At 41.9% G+C, this 14,837-nt stretch overlaps 1 protein-coding gene and 1 long non-coding RNA gene across 2 annotated transcripts; one reads left to right on the forward strand and one right to left on the reverse strand.

Moving 5' to 3' along the window:
* The first annotated feature begins 9,759 nt into the window (after positions 1-9,759).
* On the forward strand, positions 9,760-12,068 carry LOC121192031. The gene is made up of 3 exons (XR_005895167.1): positions 9,760-9,864; positions 10,901-10,905; positions 12,056-12,068. It is a non-coding gene; the product is annotated as an uncharacterized LOC121192031 (long non-coding RNA).
* gdf6b (growth differentiation factor 6b) lies at positions 11,630-14,667 on the reverse strand. The gene is made up of 2 exons (XM_041053571.1): positions 14,246-14,667; positions 11,630-14,036 (listed from the first exon to the last, which is right to left on the reverse strand). The coding sequence occupies exons 1-2, from the start codon at positions 14,589-14,591 to the stop codon at positions 13,144-13,146; spliced, it is 1,239 nt and encodes a 412-aa protein (XP_040909505.1). The 5' UTR covers positions 14,592-14,667; the 3' UTR covers positions 11,630-13,143.
* Between the last annotated feature and the right edge of the window lie 170 nt (positions 14,668-14,837).

Genomic DNA, 14,837 nt, shown 5'->3' on the forward strand with positions numbered 1-14,837 from the left:
TTTATGAACACTTGACTCTGTGTCAGTGTGAGTTTCTGGCACTGTAGCATTAACGAACATGGAAGAAAAAAAAACATCTGGCACAGACAGCACATCGAGCCAGGTGAGGACTGGCTGTGGGCATGAGTCACCTCTGTTGTCAAGGTTACGCAGCATCGTCATTTGTTTGTGTGCCTCAGGCGAGGTCATTAGTTACGGAGTCAGTTTGGGACAGCCTTAACAAATCATGGAGGTAAACGTGACTGGTAGACGTTTGTGCCAACACAGCTCTCATTCGCTGGGCTGGAGGGTCCACGTGCAGGGCACGAATATTTCACATCAACAAATCGGAAAATTGAATACACTGAATTTCACTGAAATAATTTGCTTTGGAAGCCATCTATCTGAGCTCGTGTTGTTTGAAACCTCATGGAAACAATTTCGGGTTGTGCTTGAATTTGTGATTTTAACTTTTTTCTTTACTTTGTTTCACAAATTCAAATTTGTTCAAAGCAAGAATAAAGAGTCTAGAGCCTTAGGCACTGCGGTGCGTTGAGCTAAATGCTAACGTTAGCTAACATGCTCACGGTGAGCATTTAGCTGGCTAGCATCATAACATTAGCTAACCAGCTAAAAGCTGCACTTGGGTCCTACCCTCGTGTCTTGGCTACAGCCATCATAATAGTGTGCTGTCTTTCAGAGTGAATGAGGTAACTGCAAGATTGATTACATGGCATAGGAGGTGAGCTTCAAGTTGAGGAACTCAGTTTGTGTGTGTGTGTGTATGTCCCTGGTCAGCCGCTCCATGCCACCAGCTTAACCCCTGGATTCCCCACATTCCAGGCCAAAGTCAGGCACAAGTCTCGCCGCTGGTCTGTTTAAGGTGATTGACGTTATTTGCTACCATTAGGCACTACTATGTAATTGACCTTTGACCCTCACAAGCGACCTGTTGAAACAGCTTTAAACCAGATCGTCTAATCTCCATGGGAAAAGCCCTCAATCTAGACTTAAGGCTCTAAAAGCAATCAACACCTAAAGGTGAAAGAGGGGAGCCAGGATCACTGCCACCAGATCGCTCTGATCCAGTCAGGGGGCGATGGTGATCATTTTCCTCGCAAGTCGCACAAACACATTTTATCAGAAAAACAACTCGTGGCTTCACTTCCATAATAATCCATGTCCTTTTGTTTGGTTCAAGTTGCACACTTTCTGTGTAATCTGTCTTGTTTTTTTAAAACAAAAACGTCAGTCCACCATAAAAAATTGTGTTACACGGCCTTCTATTTGAAATTCATACACATAGACAACCACAAAACAACGGCTAAATCTAAGTTATTTACATTTTCTGATGCTGTTAAATGTTTTACAGATTAAGCTGAATCACAGAACTAAGAATCTGGTTTTCCAAAAGATGAATAACTGGCAGTCTACAAAGTACTTAAAACACTGTCAAACAACACTTTGCCACTGTTGTGAATGTATTTCCAGCATCTGCAGAGACTCTTCTCTCCATCTGGATGAAAAAATATTCTGTTTGCAGCAGCATAAAGATATTTTTAACATGTTTCCCAAATTGTGACTGTACTTGCTAAACCAGGAAGCTAGAGTGGACATGTATGTATGTCTCCTTGCTTGTTTTGTATGACACAAGAATAATATAAAAACAGGAATTTCATGATGTTTTATTTAATAATAACAAAAAAAGATCACAGATTGTTTGTAGAAAGACAAACCTTCATTCTTCATGGTGGCACAGTTACATGAATATTTCAAAATACCTCGACACGTTGCATTTTTGGCTGCAGAGCCTCAGCGTGTGACTCTGGGCCATGTCCAAAATCCACTCTGGTCAAGTTTTTCTCTGCAGATGTGATATAAACTGACAGTTTGGAGGGATTAACCGAGGTTTGACAACAAGACATTGTTTCAAATGATACTGATCAAAGTTCACTTTAATCCTGTTAATTAAAGCAAAGAATAACACTGAGCAAATCCATGACTTAAAAGAGAGGCTGGATAAAAGACTTTAAAAAGATTTGGATCTTGAAGTTCTGTGTTACTGCTTTACGTTCTTATTACCTGATCTGCCCTTAGAAATGCTGCTGCTGCTTCCAGGCAGACGCCCAGAAATGTGCAGCTGATTGACAACCTTATCAAGGCCCGAAGAGTGAAGGACCTCGAGTAAACCTGCTTTATTAGATGAATGCACGCATGGTGGGAGGTCTGTCTGACTTGGTGTTAATTCCCATAAACGCTGACCTCTCCCATGCCATGTGCCTCCCACATCCACATATGAACAGTGGCTTACATATCAAAATATGCTTTCATCACAGTGCTCACACAGATAAAGAGAGAGAGAGAGGATGAAAAATAATTTAACTACCATCTGTTCGGTAAAATCACAACCAGCAATGTGTAACTCATGTACAGTAGCTGGAAAACAGACCCTTATTCACTTTGATGATCTTTTTTTTTAACAGAGAGAGCAGATCTTTATTCATTGCGCATAGTAAGAAAAGGTTATGAGAATGAATACAGAATGTCCACCAAATAAAAAACATTGTATTCAGATGGAAATAGGCGTACATTTCTCCATACATAGGTATGTACGTCTTCTCTCAGCGTCTGTATCTACACATCATTACAGTGCAAAAATAAAACACTGCAGGTTTTGAAAACTAACAGTAAAAATAGTCCACAGTTTTACAAAACTCAGGGTTGCAAGGACAGGGCCCGGACTTCTGTTTTAACTTAAGATTCAAAAATTAAGATAAGTAAAAAAAGGAAATACAGGACGATCAGATCCTGGGCTTTGATTTTACTGTGTATTTATAGAAACACTTTTCGTCCTTATTCAACCAGAATAGTACAAACGTTTGATATTGTTTCATTTGAACAGTTTAATTAAAACACATTTCTTTATCCTGCTACAGTACTATGAAATAAATTTCCACATTTACACAGTTATTGTGTATTTTTGATCATCAAATAATTGAAATAAATCAGTCTCACAATAATGTTACATATTGGTATTTGATTTTATATCTTTATTGAAACCATGACCTTTGACCTGTGCTCACCTCAGTGCTGCTTTTGATACCTTTTAAGTCTTTCATTAGCCAAATACGATAAATCAGGAAAAAAATGCCCAAAACAAAAACTTTCAAGGCAAAAACTCTCATTTGCACGTATTTGTGCTTGTTTTGTTCAGCCTTGTCTTGTTTTCCCATCAACACTCCCTCCACATTTACGACTTCTTTGTTTTCACTGCTGTATTTTTCTGTGTGCAGATAAAACCCAGATCCAGCAGTTTATACAAAGTACAATGCTCCTCTATTACATCCATGACATGTAAAATATTTCCTCTTGAAGTTACCACACATTTCCTCAAACTGCTTAAAAGCCATAATTGGAAACAGACAGTTTTTGTACGTCTGAGTCACAGTAGCCTGAAATATGTTTAAATCTTTATTATTTTCTTTCAGTCCAGGGGAATGATGGTCATTTTAGACTTTAATCAAACTGCTCTGGGAAAAGCTGTTTGGTAAAAGTTGATTGGAGGGATCTGTCAATCTTCAATCAGACTTCAAGCCTCAGTTTAAACCAAATGTTTGTGTATATATTTCTTAAAGTATGCATGGGAAAGTGCCCCCGCTGCTGCCGAGAGAATGTTCCCTGTGAATAAATGGATGAATTTATGAGTGTGTGTGTGTGTGTGTGTGTGTGGCATAGCAGCGGGGCTTTTCCGTCTTGTCAATGGAAAACATTAGTGTCATGCCCCCACAAACCCACCCACCACCCCCTCAGCCCCTTTCCCCCCTTGTTTAATTCAGTCCATCAACACTTCCTCCTTCGGCCTGTTAGTGTCACACTGCATTTCCTCTCTGGCCTCAACCAGACCAGCTCGCCACAATCGGCCCGGTTTTGGGTTTCCCTCAAACGGCAAAGGGCTTCAAAGTCAATAACTGCTTTTTTGATTTTTATTGACCCAAAGACTCGACTCCCCCTCCTCTCTACCCAAATGCCCCTCACCCCCGCATTTCTTTTAAGGGGAATAAATTACAGTAAGGAGGGTGATTGTGCAGAGGTTTGAAAGTGGTGTTGTCTTGCTGATTGCACCTGCAACTCATTTAACAAGGTGTTCAAAAATGTCCAGCCTTCAGCACCTCAGAGGACCCTGAATGTCTGATTTTCACAGGAGAAGAAGACGACTAGGAGGATGAATTCTCACACACCAGTCTAAAAGACTGCATGTTTCAAAGTGTGTTGAGAAATTAAAATTGGATAAATGATTTGATGATTTAATTAACAGACCTAGTTACAGAGAAGAGTAACCGAATACATTTACTTTAATGAAACTTCAGGAATCATCTTCTACACCACAACTTCATGGTTTATTCTTGACTTTGGAAACAAAAGTTTGACACAAACAAACAAAACAAACAAAAATCTCACCACAACATCCACTTATCTGGTTTTTCTGGAGCTTTTAGCCACAACTTCATCAAGGGATAGAGTTTGCTCAGTTGTCATGGAGATGGTTTAGTTTTCATCATGAGACCTCACTTTGAAATTCTATGAAATATTCTACTTTTTGTCCCACTACATTTGTCTGACGGCTGCAGTTACTTCGCAAGATTAAGATTTTACATTCACATAAGAAGAGCTCATAAAATGGTGGTTGCCTCTTGTAAAAAAAAATCTTTTATCTCAAAAAGGGTCAACATTTCAGGAACTCTGTAAAACAGCCATGTTTCAGTTTGAAACATGGCTTTCTTTCATTCTTTCCTCCATTCTCTCCTTTCTTTTGTTCCTTGGCTTATCTGAAAGGATGAAAGTTTTCACCTCACAAGGAAGCTTCACTTTTCTTCACTAAGAACTTTTACTTCTCATCTTACTTCTCATATGTGTGTCTTACAGCTACATTTGTTTAACTGTTGGATTTTTAAGCATCTTAGTAATTTTTTGTGACTAAATATACCTACTGAGGATTGTGTATAAGTACATTTGGCGGAAAGAGAATCCTAGAATAGGCTTTAAAAAAAAAACCTCAATTTAAATGTGCTTCTATCCTGTAATTGCGGCTTGTGGTCACAACATATGCTGTTCAGTAAAGGTTAGAAGTCTCACTTTAATTGACTGAAATAAAAGTGAAATATGGGCAGAATGTGAGATCTGGTGATGCACCAGATCAAATAGCTGTGGCATTAAATCCTTCACCTCTGTGAAATTTTATCACAAGGGGGAGAATTTTCGAAATAAGTGTGTTTCAGTACATCTCTCCCCGTGGGTGGAAAGGTGGAGCGAGAACAGACAATCTGTAGGTAATCAAGCGCCCAATGACTGCCTGTGATCTTTTTTGGGAAGTCGACTCACTAATGGCTCGCCCTGTGTCCTGTGTCATTTCCTTTTGATGTGATCGGGCAGTGATGATCAGTGATCTGGCTGCGTGTAGTAAAGAGCTCTCAGCAGGCACTTTTAATTACCGGGGTGACTGATTTTGGCTGCGGAGCCCGCCCCGTCTGGTTTTTATTTCCAACTGCAGACTGACTGTAAAACAACACTACCAGCGCTGTCACCCAAAACCAAAGCCGCTCATGTACAAAAGCGGCGCGGGCCCTGATTATCATTCTGTGTCAGGCATGTGAGCGACAGTTGCTCTGTTTTTACTTACAGTCCCCTCCCCCCTCCTCCTCATCCTCCTCTTCCTCTCTCTTTCCTTTAAGTATCTTTCTGCACACATAAAAACTGATGTCAAGTGCACACGCTACATGCTCTATCCCAGACAAATCAGAGCCAGGTGTGTCCGGACGAGAGAGTTCATATTAGAGAGATATTGCAAACATCTGTGTGTTCTGCGTGTCCTCATCATTTAGATCCCTGTATGACAGTAAAAGGCTGCGGAGAAGAGAAGAGGGGAACACCCGCTAAAAAGTTACTCTGCCGGTTTGTTCTGCTGCCAAAAGGCCTGACGGATGGGGCGCTGCAGCAGGAACAGGGAGCTGACACAGACATACGGTCCTACCTTCCCAACAGTGGATTGTCCTGGTACAGCGACTGAGTGCCGACCGCTGTTTCTAGTCAATCTGAAAATACAAATAAAATGCAAAATTTTAACTTCTGGTCTTCTTTTATGATACAAGTGTTACACTGCTTTTGTAATTTTCTTTTTAAAATGTCTAGAGGGGACTTAAACCCTGGCAGGATTTTAACCAGACACTGCACCACCAGCACCTGGTGGTCCTCACTTTGGGTCTCTTAGCAGTCCTCTAAAACAATAAACTGTTTGATCAGAGACGCTTGAGGTCCTTTCTTAGTGTCCTTAAGTCAAATTCAGAGACCAAACCTGCATCCTCAAAACTTCCAAGTGCTCCTCCAACACCCTGAAGTAGTTTCTAAAAAGACACTTGACCAACATTTGTTAGAGCCTTTGAGTGTTTACTTCAGGCATTGGTCCTTCAAGGGAAGGAGGCAGGAAGTCAATCAGTAACATCACTAATGTGCAATGCATGGATCCACACCAAACACAAAGGAAGAGAAGGATTTACTCCACCAGTTGATGAAGCTGAGGAGCAGCCAGCACAGGTGTCAGTCATCCTGCTGATGGAAGAAGAGGTGGGCGTTGTAGGTTTGACTGACGGAGGTGGGTAAATGTCACCAAGTCCAAACTGCACATTATAAACTAACTGTGTGTCATGAGATCACTCACTCACATGTCAGCATGCAGGCCAAAAATCGCTGCATTTTTAATGTTGCTGTTGATGGACACGATTGTCCCAGAAATGTAACAGAAACAGGGAAACTCCTCACAGCTGATGCAGATTACAACAAATTGTGGACGGAGGTGCAACCAGCTGCAGGGACGTTTTCTTGGAAAACATTTTTTGCTTGCTATTTGTCAAGTTGTAAAATTTGAAAAATGAAGGGGTTTTCCAGCAAATCATTTTAATTGATGTCCACTTTGTACAACATAACTGAACCATGGTTTCTTGAAAGCCAAACAAACAAAGCTGTGCTCTGTCAGCATTAGTTTGCAGTGCACGTATACATTTATCCGAGAAACACACCAAAGTCTTGTGTATTCATAATACTCATTGTCATAAATCATAAATTCAAACTTTAAGAGGTTGGTTTTCCAACTGACATTCAATAAGACACTGTTTACCAGCAGCACTGACCCACTGAGGACACACCTGTCTGCAAAGAAGACATGAGCTACTCATGGTCCACCTCCTCCGTCACTTTGCTGTCTCACTCAACTGTGTAATCCTTCTCTTCCAAGTCTGTATCAGTAAGCACATGGGCACAAAAAACAGTGAAACTGCTCAAATAAAGAGAACACTGCTCATACAGGAAGTAAAGTCAAGAGGATCTTACCGAAAAATACAGGAATACAAGTAAAAAAAAAAAAGAATACAAGTATTCACCTAAACACTCATTTCTGTGGTAGCTGCATTTTCTTACATTTGGATAGAGCGAGGCTACAGCTCTTCCTCAGTTTCCAGTCTTTACGCCTCTCATCAAACTCTCACTGAGAAACTGAATCAGCACATTTCCCAAAATGTTGAACTATTTCTTTCACACTTACTTTTTTTTGTTCCAATATATTGTCCACTGAATTCAGCCACTGACTTGTAAATATGTTAGCAGACCATTGTCAGCAAAAGATTCAAGGTCACCATGAACACCAGATGTCAATAATGCTACACAGTTTAATAGCACTACAAAGTACAACCTCCAAAATGATCATAAAGTGAGTGTATTATTTACTTTTATTGTCCTGAGTACAGATCTTAAATGGATTCCCACGAAGACAATAGGTTAGTTAATATGTTCCATGTTTAATGCTTCACTAAGTGCTGATTTTATGATTTGGGACTAAATGTTTTCAAACCATAAAGCTGTTGTGTCAGTAGCATTTTATTGACTATATTTCAACATGCAGCCCAGGCCTGCATTATATTGAAATACAGTCTTTTAGATACTGTTGAAATAACAATTAGACATAATAATAGAGACTTGAAAAGAGCAAGATCCTGCAGCAAACACCACAAACCGAGAGAAAATTCTCTAGAAAGTTTACTTAACTAATAGGAGGAGTAACTTCCCTCATGTGTTGGGGCTTTGAGTCGGCTGCCATCTGACTCCACAGAGAGGATTTCCACTCTAAAGCCTCTGAGGCTGTGTTTACCAGAGCAAACACAGAGGTCAAGATGACAGAGCATCACTTTTACCCTTGACTAAAAGCAAACAGGGGAGACATATGTTTGAATTATATCGTGTAAATACATCGGGGGGTGGTGGTGGTGGTGGGGGGGTTCTTTTGTTGCCCTGATTGTCGGAGATTTCTTGGACACACGTGTTTTCTGTACTTAAGAAATCTTGTTCTCGATCTCAGTCTCTGTAGTCGCTCCTTTTCCCTTCTTGGTTTTCTTTTCCCCTTGACTGCACTCCGGACATGTGTGAAATATTTAACATCACAGAAAAACTCCGCGAGAAAACCAAAAAAAAAGAAAAAGGAAAAAAAAACACAAGCTTCCAGTCAGCCCCCCCCCCCCCCCCCAACCCCCACCCACCACAATCTGATAACAACAGCTGAATACTGCTCTCAATTTACACCCCTCTTTGTTTCCCCGGCAAATATTTTTTCCTCATCTCACAGCAAATCTGCCACAGTGAGAGACAGTGCAGAAACGCCTCCGTACACCACTATAGAGACGGTACATTCCAGCCCTTTGTCCTCCGCTGGCTGTTCAGTGCAGCTGCTTCGAACCAGCCACCCCTTTTTTATATCTCACCTTGTTGTTTGGGGAGTGACAGCGAGGCCCTGCGAGAGCATCACACACATTCCTTCCCCTCGGCCCCCTCCCTCCCCTCTTGATTGCCTGCCCTTTTCTGAAAGGACGTGCACGTTGTTTAATGTCCACAGCCCCTGGAGACAATGGCCCACTTGACCTTTGGCCCCAGTGAGGAAAAGGCAGGCTTAATCTGATGTTGAAATCCTCCACTGCCATTGTCTGAGAGGCAGGGGACCCAGTGTGGCTCTAGACTGAAGGGACGGGGAGGTGGGGGGGTCAATCACTACATCTGTCCACCAATTTGTTTGTCATATATTGCAAGTGCTGCCCCCCCAACCTCGAACACACACAGAAACATAGCCCACCCAGGGAAGATGGCGCTCTTTCCACTTGTCTGCTGACCCTGTTTTCACCCTTGCACACGGTCACTCACCTCACCCAGCCCTTTAACACCACAGAGGCAAACTAATGATCCTGTAAGCTCCTGACCACTTGTTTACATTGATCAATAGTAAGTACAATTCTGCCTCCCAGTCTGTGCCGGGACAGTTCAGTTGCACTGTACCTTCAACTAATCTCTATTTTAAAAAAAAATAGAGCTATGGGCTATGGGTTACTGGCCATTTGCTTGGGCCACTCTCCAACACTTTTATTAGAAGATTCTGTCCAAAGTCAAACGTAATTTCTTCTGATACTTACTACCCCTAGAGTGGCTAAAGTATAATGAATATTTTTGCAATACTGCATCAAGTGACTGTGTAAAAACAATGACAGTGTGAAAGGAGTCGCTCATGCTGATGAACCTACATCAAATTATCACCCAAATCTACAGCTGTGCTCGACTTTAACAAATTTAAAGGAGCTAAGAAAGAAGAAAGAAATAGGAATAACAAAGAAATTTGCTATCATTACATAGCAAATGTTAGCAGCTGTTTACTCACCAGTCCAGAGGAAACGCTGTGAGTTCCGCATCAAACTTCGCTGGGGGCTGGTTCCAGAAGTGAGCGATTCTCCATTGACCCCCATGTTAAAATAGCCAACTTTACAGCCTAAAAAAACATATTTACAGCCTGGTACATTTTTTGTTTTTGGTCTCTATTGATAGTTTCCACCTATCAATTGGGGGGGGGTTGTACCACAACCGTGTTATTAAAGTGTTATTTAGGCTTAAAATTCTTATATAAAATAGGGCGTGTTTACGCTGAGCGACAGCTCCATAGACAGGAACTGGCTGTTAGCTCTTTGCTAAAGCATCGGCTGGGCTAGGCGGCTACATCAAGAGGCCTTCGGCTACCTTCAGCGGTTGACAGGGGCTGGTGTGTCCATGTTTGTTTGCCAATGTTCGGATATGTTTTTGTGACAATATGGCTTGTTGTAGTGTAGACTGTACTAACCGACCATCGGAGGAGTCTGTGTTGCAGTTTTTTCGGTAAGTAAAGTTTTCACTATTTTACCTGGATGTTTGCCCTAATTAGCATGTGTTAGCATATTTTGCCGCTGGCTTATGACATAATTGCCGACTTATGGTCGCTGTTGATACAGATGGGGGACCGGAGCAGCTAATGTAAGGACCGCTGTTGCGGTGTGTTCCGTGCTCTCAGAGTCCGTTTATTGCGGGGATACTAGGCTACAATTTTATTTGGTCTCATTTTTCTGTTTAAAAAGTCCGACATTGCATGGGTCAGTAAGCGGCTGTTGTTGTTTGTATTTTGCTGTAACTGTAAGTGGATGGAGGCAGCGGTGAAAGCCGGTAAATATTAAATATTGCCCCGAGCTAAGTGGACGGGTTCTCGGCCGGCTGACCCGTACAGTAACCGCCTCACTGCCAGATAAGCAAGTACACTCCCACTGAAATCCAAGATGGCGCAGCTCCAATGTTTTGTTTGGTCACAAAACCGACTCCGCGAAACCAGTGGGTGACGTCACGGGTGCTACGTCCATGTCTTGTACAGTCTGTGTAAACTCCTGTTTTGCTTATTTCTGTCATTTGTTGAGGTACAAAGTGGTATTATGAGACAGGACAGGCCGGGGCTAGCTGGTTAGCATGAAGACTTCAGTAGATATAGATAACTTGTTTTTGCTGCCACCAAGTGAACAAACAAACAAACACAAAAAATCAGTTATTGTAGTTTATAGGTGAGACTATGCAACTACTGAGTGTAGAAATAACACAATCTTTCTTCCTTCCCTCTTACAAATGAACAGTGGGACTGTTACAGCATCACTTGATCTGGTGTTTATTTTCTGTTTATGCTGTTGTTGTTTGTGTTTTGTTGGGTTTTACAAATGGATAAGTCTGAGGGATGTGTCTTTCTTGCCGTTCTCCAAGCCAAATTCCCAACATGAACTGAACTGAATAATGATTTAAGGTTGAGATCACATGTAGATCCTTTAAATTGCCTTTAGAGAAACTGCTAGTGTTTGACTGATAAATGTAGGTAGGACCATGACAAAAAGAATTGAAGTTAAAATTATGACACAATGTACATTACAAAATACCAGCAAAAAGGATAAATTTAAGAGCAAATGAATAGAAAGCAACTGTAGTATCAGAAAATTTGACACTGCAACCAGAAAATACAGCTTGAGAAATTTTTAATTTTCTATATATATTGCAATTCGTACAGTTTATAAGAATAGATTAATTTGGTTAAACAATTAAAATGACTATTTTACTCCGTAAAAAATGTTACTAATTCACTTTTCTGCGGTAATAATGTGTCACATTGTTTAACGCTGGAAAGCAAAGACAGGGTCAAATAAAATCTAAACATACTGTGGCATGACACTGAATTATTCATCTTTCTGTATCAATCATTATAATATATTATTTTCAGATTCCAGTAAATAATGCAAAACATAAACCAAAAAAAAAGGGGATAAAATGTGCTACTAATTTTTAAACAACAGCATAGCCTAAAAAAAAGGGTTCACCAAAGGCAATGTTTTTTTTCTTTGGTGATTAATTATTACCTATTTATATGTACATCAAAAACATGGATAATACTCTAATATTTCACAGTCTGTGAGCAGAACATAGCTGTCACGTTTCGTTACCAAAACATTACCCATATGTGTTTATTTGAACCTGAACATCCAGATGTGTGACTCATGCCATCTGGAAGTTGTAACGGAACAAAGCAGACAATAAAAATGCAATAACTTATTCATAGAACATAAATTATTATTTCCATATCAAATATTTACACATGGTACCTTTGAACATCAGTGCATTACAGACAAAATCATGTATCTCCTCAATAAAAAATGATAAGTAAACTGGTGAGAAACCCTGCTGTGGTTTTGGTGGAAATGTTCTGATGGTGGCTTTATCAGAAACTGGACTTCACATTCGCTGCAGGACGTTCCCTGAGACACAGGCCACGTCAGGTGCTGAAAATCCACTTTTCAATCCTGGCAGAAATATCACTCAAGACGTCCATTATGGGGGGAAAAAAAACTGTTTATCTGAAGTCTATCATATAGTTTACACAAGAAATACGCTGCTTAAACTGTTATCAGTCAGTTTGGCTTAGTCACTGAATGTTATACATTAAAACAAACAGACTAATTTTTGATGGTTAGATCCTTATTTATCACACTCAAACTGCCAGTCTGCTTTGTAGATGGGAAACGCTGTATATTTAAGGTCTTAGTTACATTGATTTAGTGTATTAGTGTATTCTGCCATAAATTGTGCCTGGATATATTTTTCCTATTGGGCATTCCTTTAAAAATAACCACAACAACTAGTACGGCTGCAGTCTAATTCATCAATCCTCTTATTCGTGTATTTTTTTCATAACACTAACAGAAGTTTAACACAGTAATAGTGTCCCATGAGCAGAACAGTGGATAGAAAGGATTTTAAAAAAGAGGCACATATTGTTTTAACTTTTGCACTGACAGTAATTCCTTAAGAGCAGATTACTTTTCCTCAAATAAGGGATACTACACGTGTCTTACTATAGAAATATCTAAACACTTTGGGAAAGTCCCACTCACTCTGGGCAAGAAAGCGAATATGTGTGAACTATTCCTTGTACATTTTTAAGATGTTTATCTTACATCATACAAACTGTGTATTGATGAATTTGCGGGCACTGCATAGTTTAAGGCGACCAGATGTTCTTCCTCAAGACAGGAACATACAAAAAAGCAAGAGAACAAATGTTTGAGGTATTAAGCATGACTGTGTTGGGCGCATGGTTTTCAAATGCAACACGTTTTTTTTTTTTTAAGTCTCCATCTCGCTAAAAAACCAACTAAGTTCTGCTTATTTCAGGTGCAGCGTTGCCACCACCATGAGGAGCCTGACGAACAAGAGGGAGGTCAAGGTAAAGCTCCACACCTGTCAGCTCTACTACCTACAGCCACAAGACTCCACCACCATGTCCTCGTACTGTTTATAGACCACATTGTTTCCTGAGTCGATGTAGAGGATGCTGATGGGGCTGAGTTTGGAGGGGGCACAGCAGCTGGGCGGCATGTTGCTGGGGTTCATTGAATTCATCAGAGTTTGGATGATGGCGTGGTTGGTGGGCTCCAGGTGGGAACGCAGGGGGAAATCACACACACCCTCGCAGTGGTACGCCTCATAGTCCAGTGGGGCGATGATCCAGTCGTCCCAGCCCAGGTCTCTGAAGTTGACATGCAGCGGCTTCTTGCTGCACCTGGATTTGGACTTTTTGCCGTGTCTTTTCCCATGGCGGGTTTTGGACGCAGCCGTCCTCCTTCTCCTGATGGCTTTGATGCCGGGTTGCCTCTCTTTGGCCTTCCTCTCAAGGCCAAGCAATGCCCTCCCTTCTCTCCTCTCACTGAAGAGAGTCTGCCTCTTCTTGGACCTGGTGAAGACCACTAAGATGGCCTTCTTCTGTTGAGGTCTGCCATGTCTGTGCAGACCCAGGAGGTGCAGGTCCAGCTCCCTCTCGGGGTTGTCCAGCATGGCCCTGAGCTCTAGGCAGAAGGGCTTCCCCTGGTTCAGGTGCTGCCGCTCTTTGAAAATTTCCCACACGTCCAACACCTCCCACTTCGGCCTGTGGGAATCCTGCAGGTCCAGAGTTTTGGAGTCGAGCAGCTGCTGGTCGTAGCAGGAGAGGAGCTGGATGTCGACGGGCTCTGTCTCAGATATCCTGAAATTCCCAGACACTTTGGTGTATATCCTGAGCTCGGCTCCCAGCACCTCTGCTTTTTCGGAGAGGGTTGAGACGTCGAACAGATACTGCTGTCTCCTCAGAGGGGAGAGTGGGAGGTCATCTGTGGAAAGCATTAAAAGCGCACGGTCAGATGCATTCTCACGGAGATGATGTGCATACCACAGAGATGTGGAATCTGACAGGAAAAATCCCACTATTGTCTGCACTGAATTAATCTGGGAGACAAACTATGAGTCATGGGTGCAGCACACACACACACTCACATATACACAAAGACACACATACATTATACAGTAGAGCTCTACATACCTTGTCCGCTGTCCACAAAACTTGCAATAGTGTTTGCAGCTTTTGAGGAGCGAAAAAAACTGGCATTGAGTCCCAGTTTCTCCGCCGTGGAGAAGGTCTTGTATATGGACAGCATGTAGTCATGAGGCTCAATGAAGTCTTTAGGCGATGCTTTATTGTTCCTGTCGCTGGATGGTGGCGCGTAAAACTCCTTGAAGTATTTTGACGCTTCTTGTCCGTCAAAAATCTTCGCCACCTTGCTGCTCTTCGGAGCAGCTGGAGGGAAGATAGCGAGAGCCTGACAACAGGGGATTTCCCAAACGCACACAAGAGCCCCGCAGAGTAAAGCGAAGTGATAGAAATCCATCCTCTGGTCTGTGTCCTGGATCAGAGCCGGAGCCTGAGCTGTGGCCTGGGGACCACGGGCAAAGCCGGAGCTGAACTCTGCATCCACTCCGCAGCAAGACGCTGCTCCGCAAAGTGCGCACAGCTCAGGAGGACAGGCGGTGCAAAGTTAAAAAGGGGGCGAGAACACGCCCACATTGTGCCGTTATCGTTCGGGCTAAATGGAGGGCACAAATTAAGGCTATAAAACTAATTGTTCCTCTGTCGG

The sequence above is a fragment of the Toxotes jaculatrix genome, chromosome 13 (assembly GCF_017976425.1).
Source record: "Toxotes jaculatrix isolate fToxJac2 chromosome 13, fToxJac2.pri, whole genome shotgun sequence".
Classification (NCBI taxonomy): Eukaryota; Metazoa; Chordata; class Actinopteri; family Toxotidae; genus Toxotes; species Toxotes jaculatrix.

Excerpts from the sequence above, each read along its gene's own strand:
- gdf6b (XM_041053571.1), bottom strand. The coding sequence starts at position 14,591 with ATGGATTTCTATCACTTCGCTTTACTCTGCGGGGCTCTTGTGTGCGTT. Across the intron at positions 14,037-14,245 it reads TTTTGTGGACAGCGGACAAG|ATGACCTCCCACTCTCCCCT; the intron begins GTATGTAGAGCT and ends TGCTTTCCACAG.